The 27117-nt window shown below is 42.8% G+C and overlaps 1 protein-coding gene across 1 annotated transcript in view; it reads right to left on the reverse strand.

The window, feature by feature from the left end:
* Positions 1–17893: 17893 nt before the first annotated feature.
* pdzrn3b (PDZ domain containing RING finger 3b) overlaps positions 17894–27117 on the reverse strand; it is a 102122-nt gene continuing 92898 nt past the window's right edge. Inside the window, exons 4-10 of the mRNA XM_079241841.1 lie at positions 26051–26298; positions 23677–23764; positions 22990–23088; positions 22851–22913; positions 22650–22751; positions 22244–22360; positions 17894–20278 (exon numbers count right to left, since the gene is read on the reverse strand). Of these exons, the coding sequence (XP_079097967.1) occupies positions 18782–20278; positions 22244–22360; positions 22650–22751; positions 22851–22913; positions 22990–23088; positions 23677–23764; positions 26051–26298 (2214 nt within the window). The 3' untranslated portion in view covers positions 17894–18781. The remainder of the gene's footprint in view (positions 20279–22243; positions 22361–22649; positions 22752–22850; positions 22914–22989; positions 23089–23676; positions 23765–26050; positions 26299–27117) is intronic.

Consider the following 27117-nt stretch of genomic DNA (forward strand, 5'->3'; position numbering starts at 1 on the left):
AACGGCAATAAATGTTAACATTTTTATCTTTGCTGCTCTTTGCATTATTTTCACCAGGAGGGAAAGTTCTGGATCAGGACCACCACAGCAGTGTTTGAATCCCCTCGTCTGCATGTTATCTAGATCTGCAGAAACCTACTAACAAGTTGGTCATGTAATTCAGTAGTAGTGGAGAAAGGATGCACCTAAAACCTGCAAGATGGTGGATCTCCAGGGCTGGACTGTGGTACCCCTGATCCAGATGTTTGTAGAAGCCACGTTCTCTTTAACTCTTTCTGGACTGACTTTTATTGCTCAAAAGTAGCAATGGATTTAGCGAATGTTTCCAATCCGGTACCTGAAGGGGCTTCTGATGAAGAGGACGAGCAGGTACTCAAAGGCAGACCTGATGAAGAGGATTTTCTCTGAAATGTTTTTGGTTCAGGAAACCTCTTAATGATTGAAGCGCTCTTATTGGTTGGAAAATGAACGTGAGGAACCACTGACATGTCTGTTTACGTCTCATCAGTGGACATTCCTCTCAAGCATCAGAACGGCTTCCACAGCCAGCAGGATCAGGAAAGTGCAGCATATGTATAGTATTTAAGTGATTTCCTAAACCAGCACCAGAGAACCAGCAAAGACCTGAACCAGGACCTTAGAGGTGCCAAAACCTTGTCGGAAATGGTCTCGTGGAAACGTGGTCTGAAGAATTGGACTGAGGATCAGTGGAAACAGGTCTGATGAAGGGACTGATCCTCCCCAGAACCTGGACCTTGATGGGTCTGATGGAGGATCGGATGTTTCTAGAATTGTTTCCCCCATATTGCTAAAACCCGTCCTGCTGTGCTGTCAGGGCAGCCCCAGACCCCTGGGTCCAGGATGCTCCACAATCCCACCCAGAGGAGTCCGGCTCCCCCAACCCAAGCCAGGCATCCAGTACGCCCTCATGGCTCGTGTAGCCAGAACTCCTCCCTGAGTCCCATCGAGCCCCGTCGCCGCCAGACCCCCCAGCAGGTATCAGACACTCCAGAGAGTCACAGGGAACCAGAGAAGATGATGTGAGGAGGCATCGAATGCGACTGATTTAGTCTAAAAGCAGATTTCTTTATGCCTAATTTTCTTTTTTTGTTTTGCTTCCAGTTCATGAGAATAATTTTCTTTTAAAACATATTTGTGAGCAGAGGTTCTGCCCAGTTTAGGTCCCAGTTTACTGTTGGTCTCGTCTGTTTTGGACATTCATCTGTAGATAGTTTCATATCATTTTGAGGGTGCTGAAATGAAGAAGCTGCTGCCCTGATGGGGAATATAAGTCTGTTTAGTTCAGGTTAAAGTTTCTACGCTTCAACTCGAGTTGATATTCTAAAAATGTCCATGTTGTGTGAAATATGTTATATAAAGTTTTGTTTTACAGGATTGTTTCAGGCAGGTGTACATGTCCAGGGGAAGAGTGTAGACTCCCACCTGCCAGTCAGAGAGGAGCTAATGTTGATGCCTTTGAGGTCATTTGATATTTTGCTTATAAAAGACAGAGTTTGTAATTCCCAGATTTTCAGAGTGCTTGTAGATCTGACCAGGATTCCAGTGGGTGAGATTCTTTTTAAAGCTATTTTAGCTCTGGAAGCCTGGGAAAAGTAAGGGATAATGCCAGACGAGATGTCCATTATCAGAAATTAATGGAAGGTTGCCAACTGGTGTTCTTATAATATGTTTATATAATGTTTATATCTTACTTTTCATGGCAGTAATGTGATTGTGGGAACATTCTGGAAATGACTGGTAATAGGCAGATTATAGAATAATCTGAGATTAATGAGTTTACATTGATGATGGTCTGTGACAGGGAGGTTTGTGAGTTCTGTAGGGAAAGTTGTACATCAGCTTAGTACTTTAGTTTTGCCTGATAGTGAAGGGGAATGTGGACCACCCATCGACTGAATGGGACCACCAGGGATGCGTCTCTGCAGACTAAAACATGGAGAAGTCTTCATCCTCATGCAGGCCTTGGGAGGACTGAAAATCCGGTCTATAAATAAAGGTTCAAACCCATACATCATTTTCTGCCCAGTTAAATGGATTTGATTGGACAAAGACAAGCGTTATTCTGTGGGTCTGCTCCTTGGGTAACCTGGGTGACCAAGCGGCTAGCCTGGTGGGTGGAGTTATTGTCCAGTTACGCCGGGACATCGGCCAGAAAAACTGCTCAGATCAGACGGTGAGACCAGGCGTTTAAATTTGTCAAGTTGCATATAAAAAAATCCATTTAACCCTAATGAATGTTTTTTTTTTTTCTGTACCTGTAAATGAAAAATCTTTATTTCCGGATTCTTCATGGAGAGCAGTGGAGGATATGAATGTGTGTTAACCTAAACCTTTATAAAAACCTGTCTGGTCTGGATGTACGATCCACTCCGTCTAGAACTTTGCAGAATATTCTGAGATGAACCACCACATTAAACGCTACTGTAACAAGTGACTTTTTCCACAGATTAAATAAAATCTAAGTAAGTCAAGTTTCTGATTGTTAAATTGGCTTTAAGGGGGAAAAGAAGACATTTTTGTATAAACATTCCAGTTTATTTTTGAAAAGATATAAATTATCTTCCACATGACTGTTTAACCCACATCATGTGACTCTTCTCTGATCAGTTATTACAGACCCAATGGAGCCAAACAGACTTTTTTTTTTTTTTTTTACCCAGGAAGCAGTATTTTTACAAGCTTTTAAGTAAAGAAACCTTTTCATGGTACATCCAGAGGGCCACATGAGTAAAAATGACTTGTTGGACACCATCCTTTGAATTTAACTTCAAAACAAAGCCTTTAACCCAACTGTTCAGTGAAATTACTATGAAATTAAACTGATTCAGGGGTTAGTGTACCTCTGGAGGCTTCTGTGCTGCTGAGCAGAGATATGTTAGTTTTATTCTGGAACATCTGCCTCCTGAGACGAGCAGCGCCACCTGAATGAGCTCCAACCAGGTCGGTGGACACACGGTGACACTGACAGGATTACCAGCAGCTACCTATTGAGCTGGAGTGCTGCAGGAGTTGGATTTAAGACTTTAAATGGCTTTAGAAGGATTGAAAGTTCATAGATGGAGCAGCATCCATGCTCTCCTCTTCACACAGTCTCTCCTTCGTCCAATAGAGGGCGCCGTTTAGTCTCCAGGCCAGTCCAAATGTGCTTGTCTGGGATTAATGAGAACGCAGACCTCTCACTTCATGAGAAGACCTCAATTATTTCTTTCATCTGCATCAGTTGCTGGCTGCAGGATGGAGCCATGAACTCATTTCTCTCGTCTTTCAGTCTGACAGACATCCAGGAACCTGGATGAAGGGACCTGAACATGAAAAAGGCCCAACCAGCCGTCCTTTGTTGTCCCGTTACAAACCAGAAGCTGGTTTCTGTTTGGTTTAAACATCTGTGATGGAAATATATTCATCACAGCTTTTTATAAAAAAAAACTTCTTTTTTTAAGCTTTCTAGTCTTTATTAAAATACTGCTGTAAATACTGCAACATGTGACACAAGAGGGACGTAAAACAGAGAACGATGGAGGATGTGGATATTTATCTGAAGCTGGTCATTAGAAATAGGAGTTTGTGGTCTGGGTTGGATACGGGAAGATGACCCAGTCAAAGGCCATGTTAGTATGTTGGTGTGTTCATGTCACTAAAACAGGAACATGGTGCGATTCAGTCAGCTGGCATGCTGACATCAGACCTTCAAGTTTGAGGATATCAACTGAAATCAGAAAAAAAGGAATCAGGGATAATGCAGGCCTGCTCTGTGGGAAAATAAGAATATAAGCCAAATAAAAATGTGCCATTTGGGGAAACATGAAATGGGAGCATATGTAAAACCTACATCTTTAGATGCACCGCTGTCAACAGAAGCTCATCCATCTGACTGGAGAGGGAATATGTATAGGGACACTTTCAGTTTCTACTGTTTTTCTATCTTATTTAATTCTTCCCTGCACACGCCATGTGTTTAACTATTATTTACAGCTACTGATAAATGCAAGATGTATATGTCCACATGTTTTGTGAGAAATGTAACTTTAATGCTGTACACTAAAAGTAAAAGGGATTTCTTTCCACTTAGTGAAGTTCTGTTTTCATAAGATTCATTGATTAATAAGCTGGTTAATAGTTTCCACACTTTGTACATGTTTTCATATTTATTTATAGATTATTTAGTTATTTGTTGTTATGTAAGTCATCAGATGCCAGAAGCACATCCCTCTTGTTGGGGCAGGAGCTGACCGAAAATAATGGATAAAGCAGAGATTGTGTTTATTTCTCAGACACTTAACAGCAACAGTCAGCCAACCAAACATCTTACAGCGTAAACAACCAGAACTTACATGTGCTCATTTTTAACTTATGGGCATCAGGGGGATGCTGAAGGAATGGTAACTATGGAAACATGCATCTTTTCAACAAAAATGTAAATTTATGTTTGATTGATTTGCCTTTTATCTAAACAGCTACAGAAACAAGATGTTTATGAGCCATTTAGCATTGCATTAACATTTTAAGTTCATTCATTATTCCGACTGTTTAGTCTGATGAAGGGTCGAGGGGAGCTGGAGCCTATCCCAGCAGTGTTTGGGCGAAAGGCGGGGTACATACTGGACAGCTCGCCAGTCCATCGCAGGACAATTCCAGTTGATTATTAAATATTTACAATGAAATTGTGTGTTTTCAGTTAAACTGAAAATTTTAACTTATGAAAGATATTTATAATGAAGGCTGTATTGTGTTTTTAATACTCACACAAAGTTCAGGATATTCAGCGTTCAGTTGAATTTTAAAGATAATGTTAAAGGTTGATGCTACATCATGAATGTAGGGTATCTAAGCAGAGTCAGGTGATGGTAATTCTTCCTTTATAGAAACAAAATCTACCAACAGGTTTCAGCTACGTGTGTACATGTCCTCATTTAGCCACGCAGAGTCTGCAAAAAACTGCTTCTCTGTTGCATTTAAAGACTCTCCAGAACATAGGGAACTCCATTCATCTGACCATCCAGGCTGCTCATGTGACAGTGAGGAAAGGACGGATGCATGTCTCTCTATCCTGCCGTACACAGCTCCTCTTCTGGAATGTGTTCAACAGTAAAAGTGCTGCAGAGGTCCATCTCCCTGCAAACTGCAGTGAAAACTAGCTGAGAGTCTGCAGAGGACGACGCAGTGACTTTCAGCTCTGCAGGACCGTCAACCAACGATCTATGAACCATGTTAATGTGTTCATTTGCTTGCAATGTAAAACAATGGAAAACCTCCGACTTGGATGCTTCTTTGCTTCTGAACTGTTTCTGCGTCTGACAGGTGATGGAAGGTTTAGTGACACACCTGATCTACCTGACAGGATACTCGCTGCTTCGCTGACTTTCCATCTTTTAGTCAAAGTGTGAAGAAACGAAGCAGCAGCTGCAGCAGAAATTCTGCCTCGTAGGATCGTTTCAGTCCTTTTTCCATCTTGTTTGCAGCAGGCGAGAAACTCTTAAATCATCCTGAACTTTTAAATATTTAAAGACACACCACAGAACTTTGGGCGTTTTCCCCATCACGCGCCCCGGTGGCTAATTTGGCATCCATCTTGCATCCTACCTGACCTGTCATCGCTTTCCAGCCAGTAAAAGACAAACTTAGAATGACTCTTGTCTCGTTCTCTCTTTTAATCTTGTGTTTGTTTGCTGAATCTAAACAGCCAGTTACTCGTGAAGCAAAACTCAGCTGCAACGTTACGCAGATGTAAAAGTTGAATAGTGTCGGTTTCTCCGCCTCGGGACGCTGCTGGCTCCAGAAATGCACATTATAGATGTCACTGTGTCATCAAACAGGTCTGGGATCGGAGTTTTAAGGTCAGAAAGTTACGTAATGCGCCTTTAAGGGTCAGTTTTTATTTACTCTAATGGGTTTTCTATCTCCACCATTTTCTGCTTATGCAGCAAAAACCACAACCATGAACCTGGATATGATCTGAAGCTCTGCAGCATGGCATCTCTTCTCCAACACACCTATGAACGTCTCTTTAGCAGAACTCTGCAGAGCTGAAGGACATGAGGAAGAGGGAATTCAGATGTCTATGTTGGAGACGAGATGCATCTAAAGCTGCAGGAAAGTGGATCTCCAGGACCAGGACTGGACTGGTTTAACACAATAAGTTATGTGGTTTGATGAACTTTATTTATTTGGGAAATAGGATAAAAATCGGCCCTGCGATGGACTGGCGATCTGTCCAGGGTGCACCATACCTCTTGACTATTGATTGCTGGGATGGCTCCAGCTTCCCTGAGACCATTAACTGGACTAAATGGTTCAGAAAATGAACAGATGGATGAATGAAAAGAGAAAAATCTGAAAAATGTGTGAAAAATCTCTGATCATATTGACATGATTATTGGTCATTGGTTCTGTAGTTCTTCCCCCTGCAGGTGAACCAACTGGTTTCAGACTGGATTGTACTTCTACGACCAGACTCGGCTTGGATAAAACGGAAAAAATCTGTGGCAAGATTCTGCAAATGGAAATTTATAGATTTATTGGCCTGACAGGAGATGTGGCACAAAACAATCAGAGCTGTACTGAAGGAACTGGGGTTTGCAATTCTGCTAAACAGAATAAAAACAACCACCCAAAAGTAACCCAAAAACATCCAGTCAAAAGGAACGAAACACAAAATTAGCCTTTAAAGCTATGGATTAATACAAAAACAAGAAGAAATAAATATAAATAAGAGGATCTATAACTAAATGTCTAGTCAATGTACAAACTAAAACATGACATTTAACTCAATGGACATCCACAACTACAATAATAACACGCTATCCCAGGTCCACACTGACCAAGATAACTGAAGGAGAAGCCACAAGGGATTTACAAAACAAGACTTCTAACTCAAAACCAGGTAGTTTTAACTCCACTGGAACCATAAGACCAAACAGTTACAAAGAAAAGAACTAAACTTTAGAAGTGTTTAGTTTTTCACCAAATACACAGTAGTGAAAAGTCCAGGCAGACTGTTACTAAGGAAACAGTTGCCACTGAACGACTGCAGATGTCTCTTATTACCGCGCGGTAGGCAGAAGCAGCAAGGATTAGACCACAATTCATCCAGTTGGGAGGAAGGAGGAAACCCAAACCAGTCCCAGCCAGGTGACAGTGAGCAGGAATTTACATGTGGGATACAGTGCAGGCGAACAGTGAGCAGGCAGCCATATCATTGTTCTTCTTCAGTTCGGCCTCCTTCAGGTGCTCCTGATGATGGTCTGCTCTGCTTTCTGACAGATGTTTCTGTCTCTGCAGCTCAAGCTTTCTGATTGGATTGTTATTGCTGTTTTTCTTCTCTTCACTCTCTCCTTTTCTTCCCTCCTTTAGGGTTTTATTTGCAATTAATAAATAAAATGAATCCTTACTTTACATCCAGACTGATGGGAACATTGAAAATGCGTAGTTTTTTCTTGAATTATTCATAAATTCAGATTAGTCCATGACGTTTTTGGAGTAAAAGTGTGATTGACGAATCAAAGCGCTGCTGGTTTTCACAAAGCAGATAGAGATGTGAGAATGTGCTTCAGGAGGAAAGCTGGGATGAGGTTCACATCAGCATCTTTTTCAGCTTTTTAGTTTAAAGCAGAAATGAGATGCTCTGACGCCTCGACTCTGACTGATGTTCAGGACGTAAACAAATGTTTCAGCATTTCTTCCCGTTTATCCTGCAGTCGGCTCTGGGTAATATAGTCTCAGCACATTTTAGTGGAAAAGTTCAGATTTCATTTAGGTCATGCGAACTGCAGGCGTTGCTTGCTGAGTTGTTATTAAAGTGTCTCTATGATGCACATTTCAGTCTAATTTGTTTTAATATGCAAGTCCAGAAGGGCAAGAAATAATCAAACATTTTTCACGAACCCCTTCATCCATTTTGTATTGATCTTCTCAGATGAGCCTCTGTCAGAAATAAGTGAACTGAGAAAGCTCCGCCCCATGTCCTGCCTATAGGCTGCGTCTGATTGGTCAACTGCTAGGAGTAGTTATACTGAACAGGGAAGGTGGGCGAGCTTTCTTCTCATGAACGTGCACAACCTTTTATATACAGTCTATGGCACAACCATAGACTATGGCACAACCATAGACGTAGCTTCCGTGACGTCACCCGTAGGTTTCTGAAGAGCTGAATTGAAGCTCGGTGGGCGGTTCCTACCATCGCCATCTTGGCAGAGGCACGCGTGTCGTCTCGCCCGGCAAATACAAATATGGGCAAAGAGGTGGAGCTGAGAAGGGGGCTGTGAGCGTCATGGTGGATGATTGACATCTAGCGAACTCTGAGCTGCCTGTAGCTAAGAGCTAACCGAGCTAACCCCGAGATAACAAGAGCTAACCAGCTAACGGAGGTAAGCAGGCTAAAGCTAAGTCACGTTGTCAACCGGCTAAAAACCGCAGTTGTTCTACGTTCTTCTGACTTAAAGCGGGAGATCGGTACCTGTCAATCAATCAGACACGCCCCTAAATATGACAAACTTCGAGATTAAATTACTTTTAAACGGGCGAGTTAGAAAAAAATTCACTCCCCCCACAGTTGTTATGAAGGGAAACCTGACCTATTAAACCTAAAATGGATTTTTGAACCAGGCTGTAAACATGTTTATTTCTGCTGTGAAGTTGGTCTTTTTAACATGGGAGTCTATGGGGATTTGCTCTGTTTTGCAGCCCCTAGTGGATGAAGGGGGAACTGCAGTTTTATGCACTTCCGCCTAGGCTTCACTTTTTACCGCCGGAGGTTGCCGCTTTGGCTCAACCTAGAGAAGATGACCAATCACTGAGTCCCTTCCCCAGGACGTCACTAAAATTTCGAAGTAGAAAAAAAACCTCTCTAAAACCAATTGTTTCCTTTGCCATGGAAACCAAAAGTAAAGAGTGCTGGAAAACTAAAAACATGCATTTAGGTGATAAAAAGCGCAGCTTATATGTCTGATGAGAATTCAACACTATAACACTTTAGAAAGAAAACTTGAAATAGCATCACAGAGCCCCTTTAATGTGTCACAAGTGACTTCGAAGTAGCTTCAGCATCACATCCAGAATACACACACAGGACAGCTGCTTGTTGTAACATCCTGATGTGCGTGCGTCCAGGTTTATCCAGTAAACAGGAGCTAAAAGAAAATCATTAAAGAGCTTCCAGCAGTGTCAGCTGGTTGCAGACGTGCAGCTTGAACGCAGCACCGTGGAAACCTGGCTGAGGGACATCCCAGGATTGATAGCCAGAGCTTTCAGTTTGCCTTACATGTCATTGTGTTATCTGCTAGTAAAAGACGTGCATGCAGCCATAAATCACAAGGCTAAAGGAGGGTAATCAGTTCCACCCTGCCAGACAGCGGACGAGCTGAGCTCAGCTGGTCTCATTATCATGTAATCCACCTCAGAGATGCAGACTGAGACAGCAACAAATTCATGAAGAACTGAGAGAACTTATACAAAGTGAATTTCTGTCCTTTAGGATTAAATAAAACCTCTTTACACTCAAGTCAAGGGATAATAGATGGTTTTCACTGAGAGAAGATGTTTTGTACCGAGAGATGGTTCCAGAAAGTCCAGACTTTTATCTTCAACCAGGTACTTTCAGTTAAATCTGGTTGAATAAATGAGATGAAATTCTGTCTTCAGCATTTACACTGAACACATTTATAACGGTCTGGCTAAAGTTAAAGCTTAGGTTCAAATTTCCCAAAGGGGAGCAGGACAACCGGACTGCAGCGCGCCCCTGTGAGGACAGTTCTGGCCCAGGCTCGGCTCTCAGACCACCTCTACCACTACCAGGGCAGGAATAAACAAACACTTTCCAAAAGAAGCTGCATTAGAGAACTGCTGAGATGATTTTTCTAAATAAAATGCAGAAACAGCTCAGGAAAAACAGCCTGACCATGGTGTATACATGATAAAGTGTCCTGCGACCAGACACTGAACTCCAAGCTGGCCCCCAATGTGTCTATTAGGGTATGAGTGTGTGTGTAAATGGGTGAATGTGACAAGTAGTGTAAAGCTCATAGAGTGGTTTGTATGACTGGAAAAGCGCAATAAGCACAAGTCCATTTACCATTTATAACCACCATGTCTGGATCTCACTTTAAACAACATTAAGTGCACTTATCAAACATATATACGGTCTCCTGTTCTCATAAAAAACACACTTTTCAATTAATAAAACCTCTTTGAGAATCTGCTGATTTTATATGGAAAATGCGGATAACTGTGTATGATAAGCCCACTTAGTACATGTTCTTGAATAGCAGGACTTAAGATCTTTGGTAACCCTTTATAATAATGGTACAAATCATATACTTAAGCAATGTGTAACTCATGATGAACTAATGCATTAATTTATCATTAATTCCTGTTGCTCATCATGAACTAATGATGATCTCAAAGTTGATTCATGTAATTACTGGAGCCCTAATTGATCATCAATTGATGAACCTTAGTTCACTGTTAATTCATCAATATGTCAACAAATTTGCCAGTTTAGATACAAATATATAATTTAACTCCCTGCTACCTTTTTTCCTTTTCATTTAAAGCAAGACACACTCAAAGAAGTCACATTTTGTTTTGTTAAAAAAATAGAAATAATCAATCATTTTCTGATTTTGGGGGGAAGTTGAGGACTGTGATGCTTACAGAGGTGTATAAAGTAGAAGTAAAAATAAAGTAGAAGTCCTGCCATGTTTTGAACTGATGCATTTAGAACAGGTGTTTTCACCAACAGGCTCCTCTACCTGCAGTGGAGCGGAGCTGATTACATTCAACTGGTTTAGTGACCTCTACTCTCTACTTTTACTTTATACACCGCTGGATCCCTCTGAAGAGAGGGACCACCACCCCAGCCAGCCAGTCCAGAGGCACTCTCGATGCCCACACAATGCTGTAGAGTCAACCAGGATTGTCTCAGACCCCTAGGGAACTCTGAACGGATCTCGTCCATCCTCGGGAACCATGCCACCAAGGAGATTTATAACCAGTGATCTAAATACAGGAGATAGGAGAGTCACATCCTGTTTGCCCATCTGAATATGTTGAGATGGGATCAGGACTGGATTAAAAGTGCACAGGCCCCTGGGCCCAGAGTGTCCCAGGGGCCCCGTTCCCCACCACAGCATTGTAAAAATTATGAATGATACACTGTGAAATGACATTTCTAACATCTCTCAGCCAGTGGTACCAGTAGCAATACACTAGACACTGTGGTGTAACTATCTGGCTTTTATATACATTTTGTTTCATTTCAAACTGGTGTTTTTCCTACATGGGGCCAACATGGGCCCCCAATGGGTGTGGGCCCCTGGGCCCGTGCTCATAATGCCCATTGGATAATCTGGCCTTGGATGGAATTGAGGAGGTCTTCGAAGTATCAATCCACAACACCCTGAGTCGAGGTCAGAAGCCCCCCATTGCTGCTGTTCACAGTGTTGATGGATCACTTCTTTTCCTTCCGGAGCCGCCAGACGTTCAACCAGATTCTTCACGAACCCACACAGAAGTCGTTCTCCATGGACTCGGTAAACTCCTCCCATGCCTGAGTTTTTTCCTCAGTGACCACCGAAGCTGCGTAACACTTACTCATCACCCAGACCAAAAAGGCCTGTTAGGACTCCTTCTTCCTTCTTGCTTCAACAATAGAGGAACCAAACACAAAGACTCCATAATCTCCACCTCACTCTGCTGGAGGTGGGAGTTAACCCATTAAGGTCCTGCTCTACCATTTGTTAGAGGTAAACTTGCCGTGACTTTTATGAATTTCTTTAGAAAAATGTGGAAATAAACCTGCCTTAGCATCCCTACCAATTGGTTTGTATATAAAGCCCAAACTAAGTGTTTGATACTGTTTCACATTTTAACCATTTCGCTGTTGTTACATTATTATCAACTTTTTCTTTTTCAACATTTCAACCATTTGTTAAGTTCAAGTTTATTTATATAGCACATTTCTGCAGCAGCAGCTGCTGAACAGTAAAGGAACAAACCACAACATTGCACAATTTAAAATTAAACACTGCACATTAAAAAAAATAAATAAAATCTGAACACAAAATAAAAATCTAAAACAAAAGTAAAAAAAAATTAAAATTATTTATTAAATTAAAAACATTTATTCTGTTTATTCTTGTCCAAAACAAACAGAAAAACACAGAGAACAGTACAACTGTTTGACTTGCAGCTAAGAACAGGAAACTGAGGCTACAATTCACACAGACTCACCAGAACTGGACAATAGAAGATGGAAAAACTGGTCTGAGTCTCCATTTCAGCTCCACATTCACATGGTAGGATCAGAATCTGCTGGAAACATCATGAAAACCTGGATCCATCCTGCCGTCAGGATCAACAGGATCTGCTTCCAGGACCACGACGATCCCTTTCTGAGCACAGTGTAGCATCTTCTAATGGAAACTTCCAGCAGGATGATGCACCATGTCACAAAGCTCACATCATCTCCACCATGATGATGAGTTCACTGTCCTCCAACGGCCTCCACAGTCACCAGATCTACATCCAGCAGAGCAGCTTTGGGATGAGGTGGATCCATGTCGACATGGAGCAAAACCTCTGAGGAATGTTTCCACCTTGTTCAATCATCACAGCAAGAATTAAAAAGGAATTCCCACCTGGTACCAGAAGGCGGTTCTGATGAAGAGGATGGAGGTTGTACACATTTAAATGATTAAAATTAGTTTACTTGCAATCAAATAGTTTGACTTGAAAACATTTATACTTCAATATGAACAATCTTATCGATCAATTTGCAAATGACACATTTAAATCTATAAAGCAGACATAAGGAAATGAATATGAGGAAGAAAATCCTGTTTAAAGTTTATTTCTGCTGCTTCTGTGTTGTGGCCTCATTAAAGAACTGGACGACTGAAGGTGGGACGATGGGGGAGGATGGACGGGAGGGGGGGTATTCGGTCCTGTCAGAGTCGAAGCTTTGTCCTCAGTAACGAGGTGCGGAGCTGCTGACTGAAAGATCATGTGGCGCTGAGAGTCTGTCTGACAAATGGCAGGGGTCTGCAGGCAGAATAGACCATTAACCCAGCAAGCAGACATCACCATCACCAGTATGACACCACGGCAGGTCTTCCTTCAGAGACGAAGGACCGTTTTCGTTCACCGTGAAAGAGAGGAGTAAAGATGAGAGAGGGAAGTGTGTGTTGTCGGATCTCTGCTGTTTTATGTTGAAGCCTGGGACACTGCTGTCCTACTTAGAGTCAGGAAACACAACCAGAATGTTTATTTTGCTTCAGGACTTCAGTTTACGTCTATTCTGAGAATTCTGTTCAGACCTGAAAAAATATAAAAACAACTTTAATACGTCATGTGAAACTCCACGTGAGAGATGAGAGATGGACTGAAGGACGCAGCAAAAACAACAAAGTTCAGTCAGAAGAATAATCCAATCAGCTGCAGCGTGGTACTAATAACAGATCAATAACAGAAATATATAATCTCTCATTAATCACTGTGTTTCTGTTGGTCTTATCAAAATAAAACGAGACATTATAAAACCTTTTCCCCCTTTCTTGATTTTTATTTATTAAGGAAATGAAGCTTTCTAAACCCGCAGAACCGTTTGTGAGAAAGTAACATCCCCCGTAAAGTCTTGAGTTTACTGTGATTAACTGTATTTTAGTTTGGGAAGCTGAGTTCAGTTTCACTGACCACACACAGGCCTGATCACTGCCACATCTGTGAAATTGGGAAATCACTTAAACAGAACCTGTCTGAGAAAGCAAAGCAGACTGTGAGAGAAAAGAAACATATCATGCTGCGATCCAATGAAATGCAAGAACAAGTGAGAAACAAAGTGAAATATATCACTCTGGAAAGGGTTATAAAGTAATTTCTAAGGCTTTAGGACTCCACCAAACCATTTTGGAGCCATTTTCCACACATGGAGAAAACTAGGAACAGTGGCAAACCTTTCTAGGCTTTCCAAAATTACTCCAAGAGCGCAGCAACGACTCATCCAGGAGGTCACAAGAGAACAACATCTAAAGAACTGCAAGCCTTGCATTTCTCAGCTAAGGTCAGTGTTCATGTTCAACAATAAGAAAGAGACTGGGCAGAAATTATATCCATGGAAGAGTTCCATGACCAAAACCTTGACTGGACCAAAAAAAAAACACAAAAAAACTAATCTCCTGTCAGTCAAGAAACATCTGGATGATCCCCAAAACTTCTGGAAAAATATTCCTTGGACTGACCAGACAAGTTTAACTTTGTGAAGTTGCACATCCTGTTACACCTGGTGTTAAAATAAAACTGCTTTTGCTAAAAAGAACATCATGCCAACAGTCCAGCATGGCGGTGGTAGTGTGATGGTCCGGGGCTGCTTCACTGCTCCAGGACCTGGACGACTTGCTGTGATGTATGGAACCATGAATTTAGCTGTCTACCATAAAACTTGAAGGACAACGTTCGACCATCAGTTCGTAACCTCAAGCGGACTTGGGTTATGCAAGATGACAACGGCCCAAAACAGACCAGTAGGTCCAGCTCTGAATGGCTTCAAAAACAATATGAAGGCTTTTAAATGGCTGAGTCAAAATCCAGACTTGAATCCAATTGAAATGCTGGTGTGACCTGAAAGGGGAAGTTCATGCTGGAAAAGCCTCCAATGTGCCCGAGTTAAAACAATTCTGTGGAGTAGAACGGACCAAAACGCCTCCACAGACATGTGAAAGACTCCATTTCAGTTCTCACAAACATTCAGATGCAGTTATTGCTGCTGCAGGTCGAACAACCAGTTATTAGGTTCAGCAGGACAAATACTTTTTCACATAGGACCATCAAGGGTAGGAGAGTTATTTTCCACTGACAAATAAAAATCACCATTTACAAATTAAATTCAATACAGCTTTATCTGTATAGCGCCACTTCAAAACAATGTTGTCACAGGGCACTTTACATACACGAATCAACATACACATCATTTCAAGCCAATTCATACATATCCTATAATAGAAAACCAACTGATTGCATCAAATCATGACTTGGATCCAATCCCCCATCCTGAGCTGCACGCGGTGACAGTGGGAAGGAAAAAACTCCCCTTTAACAGGAAGAAAACGTCCGGCTCAGGGAGGGCAGCCATCTGCCTCGACTGGTTGGGGTGGAGACGACAGGAAAGACAGAACAACATGTACAACTGTACTTATTCAGGAAGAACTACAGAAAAAAGAAGAAATGAGTTAGAGACGGCAATATTGTCATGTATTTATATATTAATATATTAGAGTAATAGAGCGAGGTACTTTTCAGTGCATCAGGTAACATCCCCATTGCTACATAAGTAATGGATGGCTAGACTACCCATAACTATAAGAGCAGTGAGCATAACCTGGACAGTTGGGTCCCGTACATGCAGACTCCAACTCAGGAGATGCTCATATCCTAACTATAAGAATCATGAAAAAGGAAGGTTTTCAGCTCGATCTTACAGGTGTGGAGGGAGTCTGCCTCCTTCGTAGTACTCTTTGAGACTCTAGGAATCACCAGTAAACCTGCAGTCTGAGAGCAAAGTGCTCTATTTGGAATATATGGAACTAAGATCTTCTCTGTACAATGGAGCTTGGTCATGGAGAGCTTTATATGTGAGGAGAAGAATTTTAAACTTTATCCTGGATTTAACAGGGAGCCAGTGTAGAGAGGCTAAAACTGGTGAAAGATGATGTCTCCTGCTAGTCCTCATCAGAACCCTCACCGCAGCATTTTGGATCAGCTGGAGACTGCATTTTATATTAAACTCGTTGCCACCATTTTTACTATGGTGTCTCTGAATGAACACCTGTGTGAGCAAAGAGCCCTCTGCTCTGATGGAGAACTGTTTGAGGTCATAACTCCGAAAAGCACCATAGAAGTAGACAGTTCACATGTAGTTGCCTGTAGTGCATCATTGCTGCACTTGGATCAACACAAACATAAAAACATGTTTATGTCTGGAAGACGTTTGGCCATTGAAGGCTGCCGTAGATTCTCAGAACACTATACCCATCTTTACCACTAGATGGCAGTATTTCGACACACTGCACCTTTAAGTCCTGCCAGTTGCAAGGCAGGGCCTTCATGTTTTGGACTTGTCCAGGATATTTCAGAGATGCTTGCTTGGACAGGGTTCAACACGTCAAACATTTCTTCAACCTGATGTGGCAGCTTTAACATCATCTACACCTGCTGTGTTTTTCCTGCTCGCAAATGCTCACTGGGAATAAAGAATTCACTGTTACCGTCAAGAAGTTACCATTAAGACGTGTTACCAGATGCAGATTCAGATAGATAAGAGGAAATTAGCCACACAGGTACTTTTTTTCTTATTTCTAACATGTCCTGTCCACCATCATAGCAAAATGATGGTCAGGCTGCTGTTTGCTGGATGGATGGAAGAATGAAAATTAAATTGGTTTTTCATTCAAAAATTAGTATTTTGAGCAATAAAAACCACAGTTTTAATTACTTGTGATGACTACCACTTAAATTGTTGTTAAATTTTGTGTTTTTAATTAAAAATTTATTGACAAATTGGGAAAAACCAGGTCTTGTTTTTCATCATGTAGAACAGGGGGTTCACAAGTCCAGTCTCAAGATCTACTATCCTGCAACGTTTAGATACATCTTTTGTCCAAACGCCTGAATCAGATCGCTGAATTCCCTCATCAGCATGTCATGCAGAAGACTGGTAACAAGCCATTTGTTTGAGTTAGGTGTGGTGCAGAAAGATGAATCTAAAAGTTGCAGGATAGTAGCTCCCAAGGACCAGACTTGGGCTCCCCCAATGTAAAGTTAATCTTGGTGCTTTTCTACATCATGAGAAAATTTAATGATAATGATTCAGCAGCTAGAAAGTTACAAAGTCAGCTGATCAGCAGATAGAGATCTGGAAAATACAAAGCGGATTATCACAAGAAGCACGTATAAAAAAGAATGGAAAACCCACAGAATCACACAGGTGTTGGTCTCAGTCAGAGGAAGAACCCAACTTAAAGGGGTGCTATTATGGTATTTCAAGTTTTCTGAGCTTTCTACAGTGTTACATTGTTGAATCTTCATCAGACATGTGAACGGTTTTTTATCACCTAAACGCATGTTTGAGTTTGAGTTCCAGCACTCTCTCCGTTTGGTTTCCGTGGCGACGAAAAACGCATCGTTTTAGAGTTTTTTCTACTTGGAAATCCTTGTGACGTCCCGGGGGATAAGGTTCGGTGATTGGTTACCTTCTACTGGTTAACAAGGGCATGTACAAATACATCAGGCGGGTGGAAAACGTGGGATAAAGTTATTTCCAACGATGGCTGGTGAGTTTACCAAAGAGAGACATCCTGCTGCATTCGTTGCTGTGGGTTGCTGTTTTCCACTTCGTTTTCAGGCTCTGATTCAGGTTCCAACATGTAGGGCTGTATGCTGTGTGTTGACATTGTATTTTGTTTTTTTATTGAGTTCATATGAGCCTAATCCTTCTGTTTATGAGATGTTACAATGACGGCGAAAGCAGTTGCGGTGCGCGCTCCCGATGTAGTGCAGTGGCGGGAGGCGGGGCTTAATGCGGAAGAGTCTCAATCCACTCGTTTTGCCCACAGGCTGATCTGACAGCCTACGGAGAGGGCCGGTCTGAAGTAAATAAAGCCATTTGTGACGATAACTCGATCAATCCCAGCCCTTCTGATCTCAGAAATAAAAATAAATTAGCCTGAAATGCACATAATAGTTCTACTTTAAGGAAGACCCGAGCCAGAGAAAGGCCCCAGCCAGAGTGCCCTGTAACCATAAGACCCGGCCTCAGGACGCCCAGACCAGGATTTCAGAGCATTTCCCAAACATCAGAGAACCAGATTCTCATTTTTTCTTCAATGTCTTTAATGACAAACAACATTTCAAAGCTCATCATATATAAAACAATAATTTATAACTTCTCTCATTTTACACAACTTAAATTGTTTGGCTATCTACGGATTCTTCCAGCTGTTATTCTGTCTGATAAATGAAATCCTACGAAAGCAAAACCAGTTAAATGTGAGCTTAAAGAAACACAAGACGTTTGAGTGGGAGAAACATCTCTAAATGTACGTACAGGACACTGTAGGGTTAGGGTTAGGTGATGACGTTTTCCTCATCATTTAACAGGTGGTACATCACTGATGGGACTTAACTTTGGGAAATTAGCACCATTTGAGAGAATTTAAAACAAAAAAAATAAAAACAATTTCTTTTTTTTTTTTTTTTTACAACTTTTTTTTCAATTTACAAAAGTCCTTTTGAAAAGGTTTGACTTTTCTACCTTTCAGGGAATATGACATTGTTTCCATAAAAGAATTAAATGCAACAGTTAAAAGATATAAATATATATATATATATATATATATATATATATATATATATATGGTAGGAACAAAATAAATGGCGTAAATGCTGCCTGCTTTAAGTTTGGCACACTTTCTTTACACACTTTCAAAACCATTCACAAAGTCAAATATTGTGTTTTTTTTGTTTCTAAAAACACCCAAAAGCACAAGCACAAAGGTAGAAAAGGTTATTGAAAAATGGTTTTAAATCATCGTCACACGGTAGCCAAGTCCCATCCAGCTGAGTCCAACCGTCTCTAAACGGACCTCCACACCACCTCAATGGTGGAAGAAATTTGTCCAGAAAAACTTTCCTGATTTCCTATTTACACGTCGCAGGAGGCAGGAACCTCTACCCTGCTGGTTCTGGTTTATGTCCAGTCTAGGCTGTTCTCCTCTTAGACTGTGGTCACCGACAGGAGCGAGTTGTAAACCCTTGTGCCATCTGGTGACTTGGTGCCGTGGGTCAGAAGTTCCTGGATGGTCATCCAGTTGTCAAATATTTTCTTGTTCCTCTTTTTCATCATTTTTTTGTGACTGAGTTCGATGATGTTCGGCTCCTTTTTGTCCTCGGGGCCCGTCGGCTCCTTCAGGCAATCTGCTCGGCTCTGCTTCATGAACTCTCGGCGCTGCCTCTGCTCCTTAGCTCGTACCGCGTGCTGCTTCCTCTCCTCCTTGCTCCAGTAGCGGCCCATCTTCAGCTCGCTCAAGGCGTCATCGTCAGTGGTCATGCCGCTGCGCTCCTCGTGGATCCGGAGAGCGCGCTCCCTCAGCAGCTTATCCCGAACGGGTCGCTTGGTGATGTATCGCGTGCCGTCACTGCGGATCTTCACCTTCCACTCCATCTTGGGCTCCAGGTCGCCGGGGCTGATGGGGTCCCTGCACATGCTGACCAGGCTCATCTGACTCTGGGCGTATTCCACAGCAGACTTCTGCTGGATCAGCTGCATGTAGCTCTGGTAGTGCTGGGCATGGGCGGGGATGTGAGCATGCTTGTACGGTGAATGGGGGTGGGAAAAACTACGTCCACTCTTACTGGACTCTCCTAACTTCCTTTCCTTGACCTCACCATCTGGATCCTTGGAAGAGCCTCTGGTCCGACTGGGACCACAAGCCTCCTGGACAGGGGACAGGAGAGGTTTGAGCATCCTGCCATTGGACGGTCCGGCTGAGCCCTGGTTCTCGGCTCCTCTACGAAGCGAATTATCCGGAGACAGCTCCAGAGTCAGAGGGGTGCTGCGGCAGCTCTCTCCGGTGTTGTAGGCGCTGGAGCTGTCCTTGTCAGACTTCTCAGGCAGCTCTGTGATGTCCGACAACTCGTGGCGGCGAGCGTCTATGCTGGTGTTGTAGTTGCGGAAGCCGCTGTTATGGAGCATCCACGACTCTCTGCACTGCTCCCTCAGCTGCTGCATCTTGTGAGCACGGACGATGTTCAGGCACTCCAGCTCGATGCTGCGCAGCTCCTCGTTGAGCAGCTCTAGCTCCTTGTCCACGCCCTCCTGGTCCTGGGCCCCTGCGCCGGCACCCTGGCTGCAGAGGCCCTGCGCTCCGCCGCTCCTCATCTGACACTTGAGCTCCAGAAGCTCTCTGAAACGCTCGCACTCGTCGGCTGTGATGCCCAGAAAGTCCGTGTCGGCGTAGTCGGTGGAGATGAAGGATTCGCCGCTGAAGGGCAGGTCGGTGCTGCCGAGCGTGTCCTGGCTGTAGGTCAGCTTTCTGCAGCTGCCCAGCGTGTTGGAGGCCGTGGTGGTTTGGTCGTCGCAGAGGTTTTCTTGCTCAGAGCTCTCGTCGTTTCGGGTGCTCTCATCTGTGCGACCGACGCCGCTGTCCTTCTCGTGGTGGTTGGAGAGCAGTGTGGCTGTGTCTGTGGTTCCTCCATCTTCCTCGAGCTTCTTCTGCAAAACAAGAAGCAGAATGAAACACAGGAAGAATTCTGTTAGTGCGGAAGTATGTAACCTCACAATGGGCTTTTAAGTGAGTTTTTAACAGATCCTGTACAGTACAAAGTTACTTTTGGCCTGGTCATTTCATACTTTGTCATGACGGTGTGGGGATATGAGCTGCAAATCAAACAGTCGTTGTTTTAACAGAGTACATTAAACCAGCAGTTCTTCGCCACGTGATCATACTTGGGTCTGGAGCACAACCTAGAGAGCCACAAAAACTTTAAGTTTTAAAGCTGTCGGCTACGAGGGCTGTGGGGCAGCATGCGTTATCAGCTGCAGATGAGAGACAGTTCCTTCCTCATCCACTAGGGGCTCCAAAACAGAGCAAATCCCCATAGACTCCCATGTTAAAAAGACCAACTTCACAGCAGAAATAAACATGTTTACAGCCTGGTTCAAAAATCCGTTTTCAGTTTATTAGGTCAGGTTTACCTTCATAACAACTGTGGGGGGAATGAATTTTTTTCTAACTCGCCCATTTAAAAGTAATTTAATGTCTAAGTTCGGCATATTTAGGGGCGTGTCATTTTGATTGACAGGTACCCCATCTCCCGCTTTAAGTAAGAAAAACGTAGAACAGACGCGGTTTTTAGCCGGTGAACAATGTGACTTAGCTTTAGCCTGCTTACCTCTGTTAGCTGGTTAGCTCCTGTTATTTCCAGGTTAGCATGGTTAGCTCTTAGCTACAGAAAGCTCAGAGTTCGCTAGATGTCAATCATCCACCATGACACTCACAGCGCCCCTCTCAGCTCCACTTCTTTGCCCATATTTGTATTTTCCGGGCAAGACGACATGCATGACAGTGCCAAGATGGCGATGGTAGGAACCGCCCACTGAGCTTCAATCCAGCTCTTCAGAAACCTATGGGCGACGTCACGGAGGCTACGTCCATCTTTTTATATACAGTCTATGGTTGCTATCCAAGAGAACTCAGCTGCAGTACAGTTTCCCACCACCTGATGGCGGTAACGCATCAGTAAGTTGTTTAACAAACTCTAAGCAGAAGAAGATGTTCAGCTAACTGCTAGCATGTATTCAAAAATATAGAAAATGATTCTTTTTTTTTTTTTTTTTTTTTTTAAAAAAAAGGGGCTCCAAACATCTGACTACTTTTAGGGTTTAAAGTTTGATTCAGTATGAGTCAACATAAACAGAGGGCTCGATGTGGGGAGTGTTAGCTAATGCTAGCTAATGCTATCTAGCACAATATCACTGAAATCTCCATATTAAAGCAGAATCCTGAAACCAAACATCCAATGAGAAAGCTGCTAGAATGTTTTACAAACAAACTAAAGAAGGTGCAAACAATCCTTCACCAATGGCAACTCTTCAAAAAGTCTAGTTTATTTCATAAATACAATATTTAAACCTTTGATTTATTAAAGCATACAGGCAGACAAGTTTATATAATTGTATCCTTTTCTTTTTTCTTTTTGCATCTTGTCATGTAACTAAACGGATAACCTGAAAGTGGTTTTGGTTTTGTTATTTACGACAAATTAGGTGTGATAAGTTAAACCAGAACAGTGTTGATGTTTGAATAGGTCCCAGTATCCTGCAGTAACTCGGGACTCCGTCTCTGGAATGAAACAATCATCAACAAAAACAGCTGACTTGCTGTACAGTTTCACCTAATCGAGCACATCCACGTCCCAAAGTGGACATTAATATGGCTTTGTAATGGTTCCTCAATGTATCAACAGATATTCATTGAAAATATTTTAACGTGAACTAAATGTTTATACATAAACACAAATATTTCAGAGTCAAGGATCTGTTACTCATGACAAATCTGTCAAATCTATAAATCTATAATCTACAGAACGTTTATAAATCTATAGATTAACATTAAGATTAGTCCAGGGTTGATTATGTAGCTGCTGCAGCATGTTGTAAATATGTGTGTGTACGTACCTGCTGCAGCATGCTGGCAGTGAACTGCATGGCCTGACGGTGCTGCTGCTCCAGCATGTCCATGTGGAGGTCGTCCAGGAAATCATTCCTGTCGTCGTCCAACCAGCCTTCGTCCAGCTAAGATGCAGCGTAGAGGGAAAAACATATCATGAGATTCTCATTTTATCCTTTCAAGCTTTTTTTAAATAAAAAAAAAAAAATTAATAAACAAAAAGTCGAGAATAAGGGCTGTGAGGGAGACGATACATCTTGCATTAAAGGCTAAAATATAAAGTGTTTATGATCATTTTCCGGGTTTTCGCCTGCTGTTCTAACCTCAAAGTATCGTTAAAGAGATCATACAAACAGACCATATTTATGATTTGTTGCTATTAACATTTACTGAATGTGCTGACATGCTGATTACCTGGATCTCTGGTCTGGCCACTAACAGAGAGATATTCTGGTTGTTCTCACTGGTCAGCAAAGCCACAGCCTCTTCTCGATTCTGGATCTCAACGCCATTGATCTGAATGGATGGAAAAACAAGTTGAAAAGCCAAATCTTTGTTGAACTCAAAGTTTCCTGTTTGTACGTTTATGCTAAGATGGTAAAAATGAGATATTACCTGTATGATTTTGTCACCTTCTCTGATTCTGCCGTCCTTCGCAGCAATGCTGTTCGGATCAATCTGAAGGAAACAATCGTTATGTAGAGCCAGTTGAACATCGTCAGCTGGAGTTTGAGCGATGCCCTACAACACTGACCTCACTAATATAGATCCCAGCTTCATCCTCATCATCAGTTCTGTAACAGATGGTCAAGCCGAGCTTGTCCTGGATGTTGGCTCGGTACAGATCCACCTCCTGATAGGGGACAAATTAAACCTGGAGTAAATCATTGTGTCAAAGACTGAGCAGAATTAGCCGTTTGGTGTATAAATTAGCTTCTGTTCAGACTGAATGAAACAATGAAAAGCAACAGCTGTAATAAGTGTTTGCAATGTTTGAAGTTGTGACTGCAGTGCATCTGCCTTTGGCTTCAACTCTTTGCTGTTTGCCTTTGAGTCGCTCCTTGATTATTGCTAACAACAGACTGAAAGTGGCTCAGGGTTAATGAGAGGGGGTGTTGGGTGGGTGGAGGTCAGAACAGCAGTGGTCAGCGTCATCACATCCATCACTGCAACCCTATTATTTGTGTCATATAATTACCCAGCAGGTCTCATCTCCACAGCATGGAGCAGAGGGAGACCTAATAGTCCCTGTCATAATAAGTACTGATGCCACCGTTGTACATCTGCTAGAACAAATCAGCTCCGTTCCTGTCTGGCTTACATCTCCATTTCTATGTTCATCAATAACTAGGGGCTATTAGGACTTGAGACACTGAGGTAATCTTTATGGACTATAATAACCCACTTCTGTAGCAAAGTCAGAATGAAAATAACGTCTTACCTCGTACTCCAGCTCCTCGCGCTCAATGTCCTGTTGTATGCCTTCCAGGAAATCATTGGGGTCAAAGTACTCATGTGCAGGAGAATGCCTAAGAAAAGACAAAGAAGGTGAGATCAATTAGAAAAGAGTGGCATGCAAATAAAACACAAACACACACACACACACACACACACACACACACACACACACACACACACACACACACACACACACACACACACACACATACATAAGGAAAACAATGTGCCAACACGTTTGTCTGGGTTAAATATTTTGACTGGGGGAAGTAATGACAAGTTGAGGAAGAAATGGTGTTTAAATCAGATATATTGAAGAAGCACCCACAGGCTAAACACAAATTAGCATGCTGGGGTATTAATTTGACTCAGAAATCAATTAAAATATCTCAATTATCCACTGAAGGGCATTTGCTGCTGCTGTGGAGTTCCCCAAGCTTCCCAAGTACCAGAACCGAACACACACAAAAATCATTTTCCTACCTCTGCACCAAGTTCTGTCCTACCACTACAATATGTCCAATCAACTGAACATGTCCTACCTCTGTAATAAGTTCTGTCCTACCACGTCAAGATGTCCTACCACTGCAACATGTTCTACTGTTTACGTCCCTTCTTCTCTTTGGTACTCTGAATTGTCTATTTGTTTTTATAATGCAAGTGAACCCCACATGAATTCACTTGCGGCAGTTTAATTTTTAGATACACACAAGGGTGCGAATAAGCAATAACAACAGAAACCATACTGTACTTGGAAGCAGACTGGTATAGATCCAAAACACAGTGCAGCCTAAATAAAAGAAACCCCTCCCAGCTTCATTGAAGGACTGTGCATGTGCATGGATCTACAACCTGGTCTTTGTTGTATGTGTTTTTGTGTGGTTTTACACACACACACACACACACACACACACACACACACACACACACACACACACACACACACACACACACACACACACATGTAACTCAGGAGGAGGAGCAGTCGTCTTTCAACTGGAAAGTTGGGAGATAGATTTCAGGCTTCCCCTGACTATGTGCTGAAGTGTCCTTGGGCAAGTCAACCCTGAACCCCCACTCCCAATGTTCCTGTCGAGGTATGAGCGTGTGTGTTTTCACTCTCATATGTAAGTCTGCTAAATGACTATAGAATAGAATAAAACAGAATAGCAGAGTCTTAATTTCTTCTGAAATTCCGATTGGGACATCCCCATCCATCCATCTTCTGCCGCTTATCCGGGGTCGGGTCGCAGGGGCAGCTGCCTAAGCAGTGAAGCCCAGACTTCCCTCTCTCCAGCCACATTTGCCAATTCTGCGGGGGGATCCCATGGCGTTTCCAGGCCTTGCCGAGAGATATAATCCCTCCAGTGTGTCCTGGGTCTTCCCGGGGTCTCCTCCTGGAGGGACGTGCCTGGAACACCTCACCAGGGAGGTCCAGGAGGCATCCTGACCAGATGCCTGAGCCACGTTCACTGGCCCTTCTCGATGTGGAGGACTACTCTGAACCACTTCTGGATGACCGAACTCCTCATCCTATGTCTGAGGGAGGAAACTCATTTCAGCCGCCTGTATACGAGATCTCGTTCTTTCGGTCACGACCCACAGCTCATGACCATAGGTGAGGGTAGGAACGTAGATCGACTGGTAAATCGAGAGCTTCGCCTTCTGGCTCAGCTCCTTCTTCACCATGACAGACCGGCGCAGAGTCCGCATTACTGCAGACGCTGCACAGATTACACGCTCCATCCTTCTCTTACTCGTGAACAAGACCCTGAGAAATTTAAACTCCTCCAGTGGAAGCAGGACCTCACTCCCGACCCGGAGAGGGTAATCCACCCTATTCCAGCTGAGGACCATGGTCTTAGATTTGGAGGTGCTGATTCTCATCCCAGCAACTTCAGACTCAGCTGCGAATCGCTCAAGTGAGCGCTGGAGATCACGACCAGATGAAGCCAACAGGACCGTGTCATCTGCAAAAAGCAGGGACCCAATCCTGAAGTCACCAAACTGATTCACCACCTCGGCTGCACCTAGAAATTCTGTCCATAAATTTATGAACAGAATCGGTGATAAAGGGCAGCCTTGGCGGAGTCCAACCCTCACCGGAAACCAATCTGACTTACTACCGGCAATGTGGACCAAGCTCTGACACCTGTCGCACAGGGACCGGACAGCTCGTACAAGAGGGGTCCGGTACCCCATACTTCCGGAGTACCCCCCACAGGAGACATGGTCGAATGCCTTCTCCAGGTCCACATCTTTGGACATCCCAAGAGATGTGATTACATGCAAAGTAAATCATTAAATCCAAACTTGATTTCATGCCAACTGTTTTTCCTTCATGAGTGGGTACTTACTCCACTGGTAGCAGATACTCCTCCAGCTCTGTCATGGGTGGGGAGGACGAAGGCAACTTGGTGAGGGCCATGATGTGCTGCAGGGTGATGTCAGTCTGGGTGCTGATGTCTGAGACATCAGTGGTCGGGTTGAGTAGTTTGGGGTACGGGGCCCGACGGAGAACCTGAACCATAATGGGCTCCTTGGCGGTGCGGAACGCCTCCACCGCCTGATCGTGGGTGGCTTTAGAGACGTCTTTGCCATTGACCTAGAAGAAGAAATAGAAAGCTATAACATTTTTCCCCCAAAATGAAAATCCTGTTGCTGAGAGTAATGAAGGGATTTCTCATCGTTTTAATCTCGCATTCATTATACCAAATGGATCCAAACATTGTCTTGATTATGAATTACCGTGCTGTTTGGAAAACGTCACATTACTGCCTCAGCTTGTTTTACAGGTTCAAAATTGGACCAAGAAGAATAAGTCATTAATTAAGTATTTCTTTCATTTTTAAAAAATGAATAAACAGAAAGGAATTTAATTTAATAAATTACAGTAATTAGCAAAACATTTATCTGATTAATTCCTCCGCTGAGGATAAATTCGGGAAGTTGCTACTGTCCACCTTCTAGTACCAGGTATGATCTTCTTTTTGATTCCTAGTGTGATTGACTGAACAAGGGGGAAACATTCCTCTTTTCTCCATATTGACATGAAGCATCACAGATAACTCAACTTATTGACTAAAGTAGCCGAGGGGCCCATGTTGTCTACGACGTCAGTGCTGAGAGCATAAAGACTAAATTCAATCCTCACTGGAAGTTCACTTAAGAAACAGTTATGAGTAAAAACTGTTGTGATGTACTCTCATCCTATCCTGCCACTGACTTTTTTCTGAAGCCATGTTTTTGTTTGTTTTTGCTATGGCAAACATGATCATGTGACATTGATTAGGTGATGAATGTAAGGTTCACTAAATAAAAGCAAAGTGTTCCCGCAAATGTGTTTGATTCAGAGACACAAAGAGCGGTACGTTCATGTTGAGCTTATCCCATGTTGAACGCTGTGCATGTGGATCCTGCTAAC

Source organism: Telmatherina bonti (assembly GCF_933228915.1).
Source record: "Telmatherina bonti genome assembly, chromosome: 6".
Lineage (NCBI taxonomy): Eukaryota > Metazoa > Chordata > Actinopteri > Atheriniformes > Telmatherinidae > Telmatherina > Telmatherina bonti.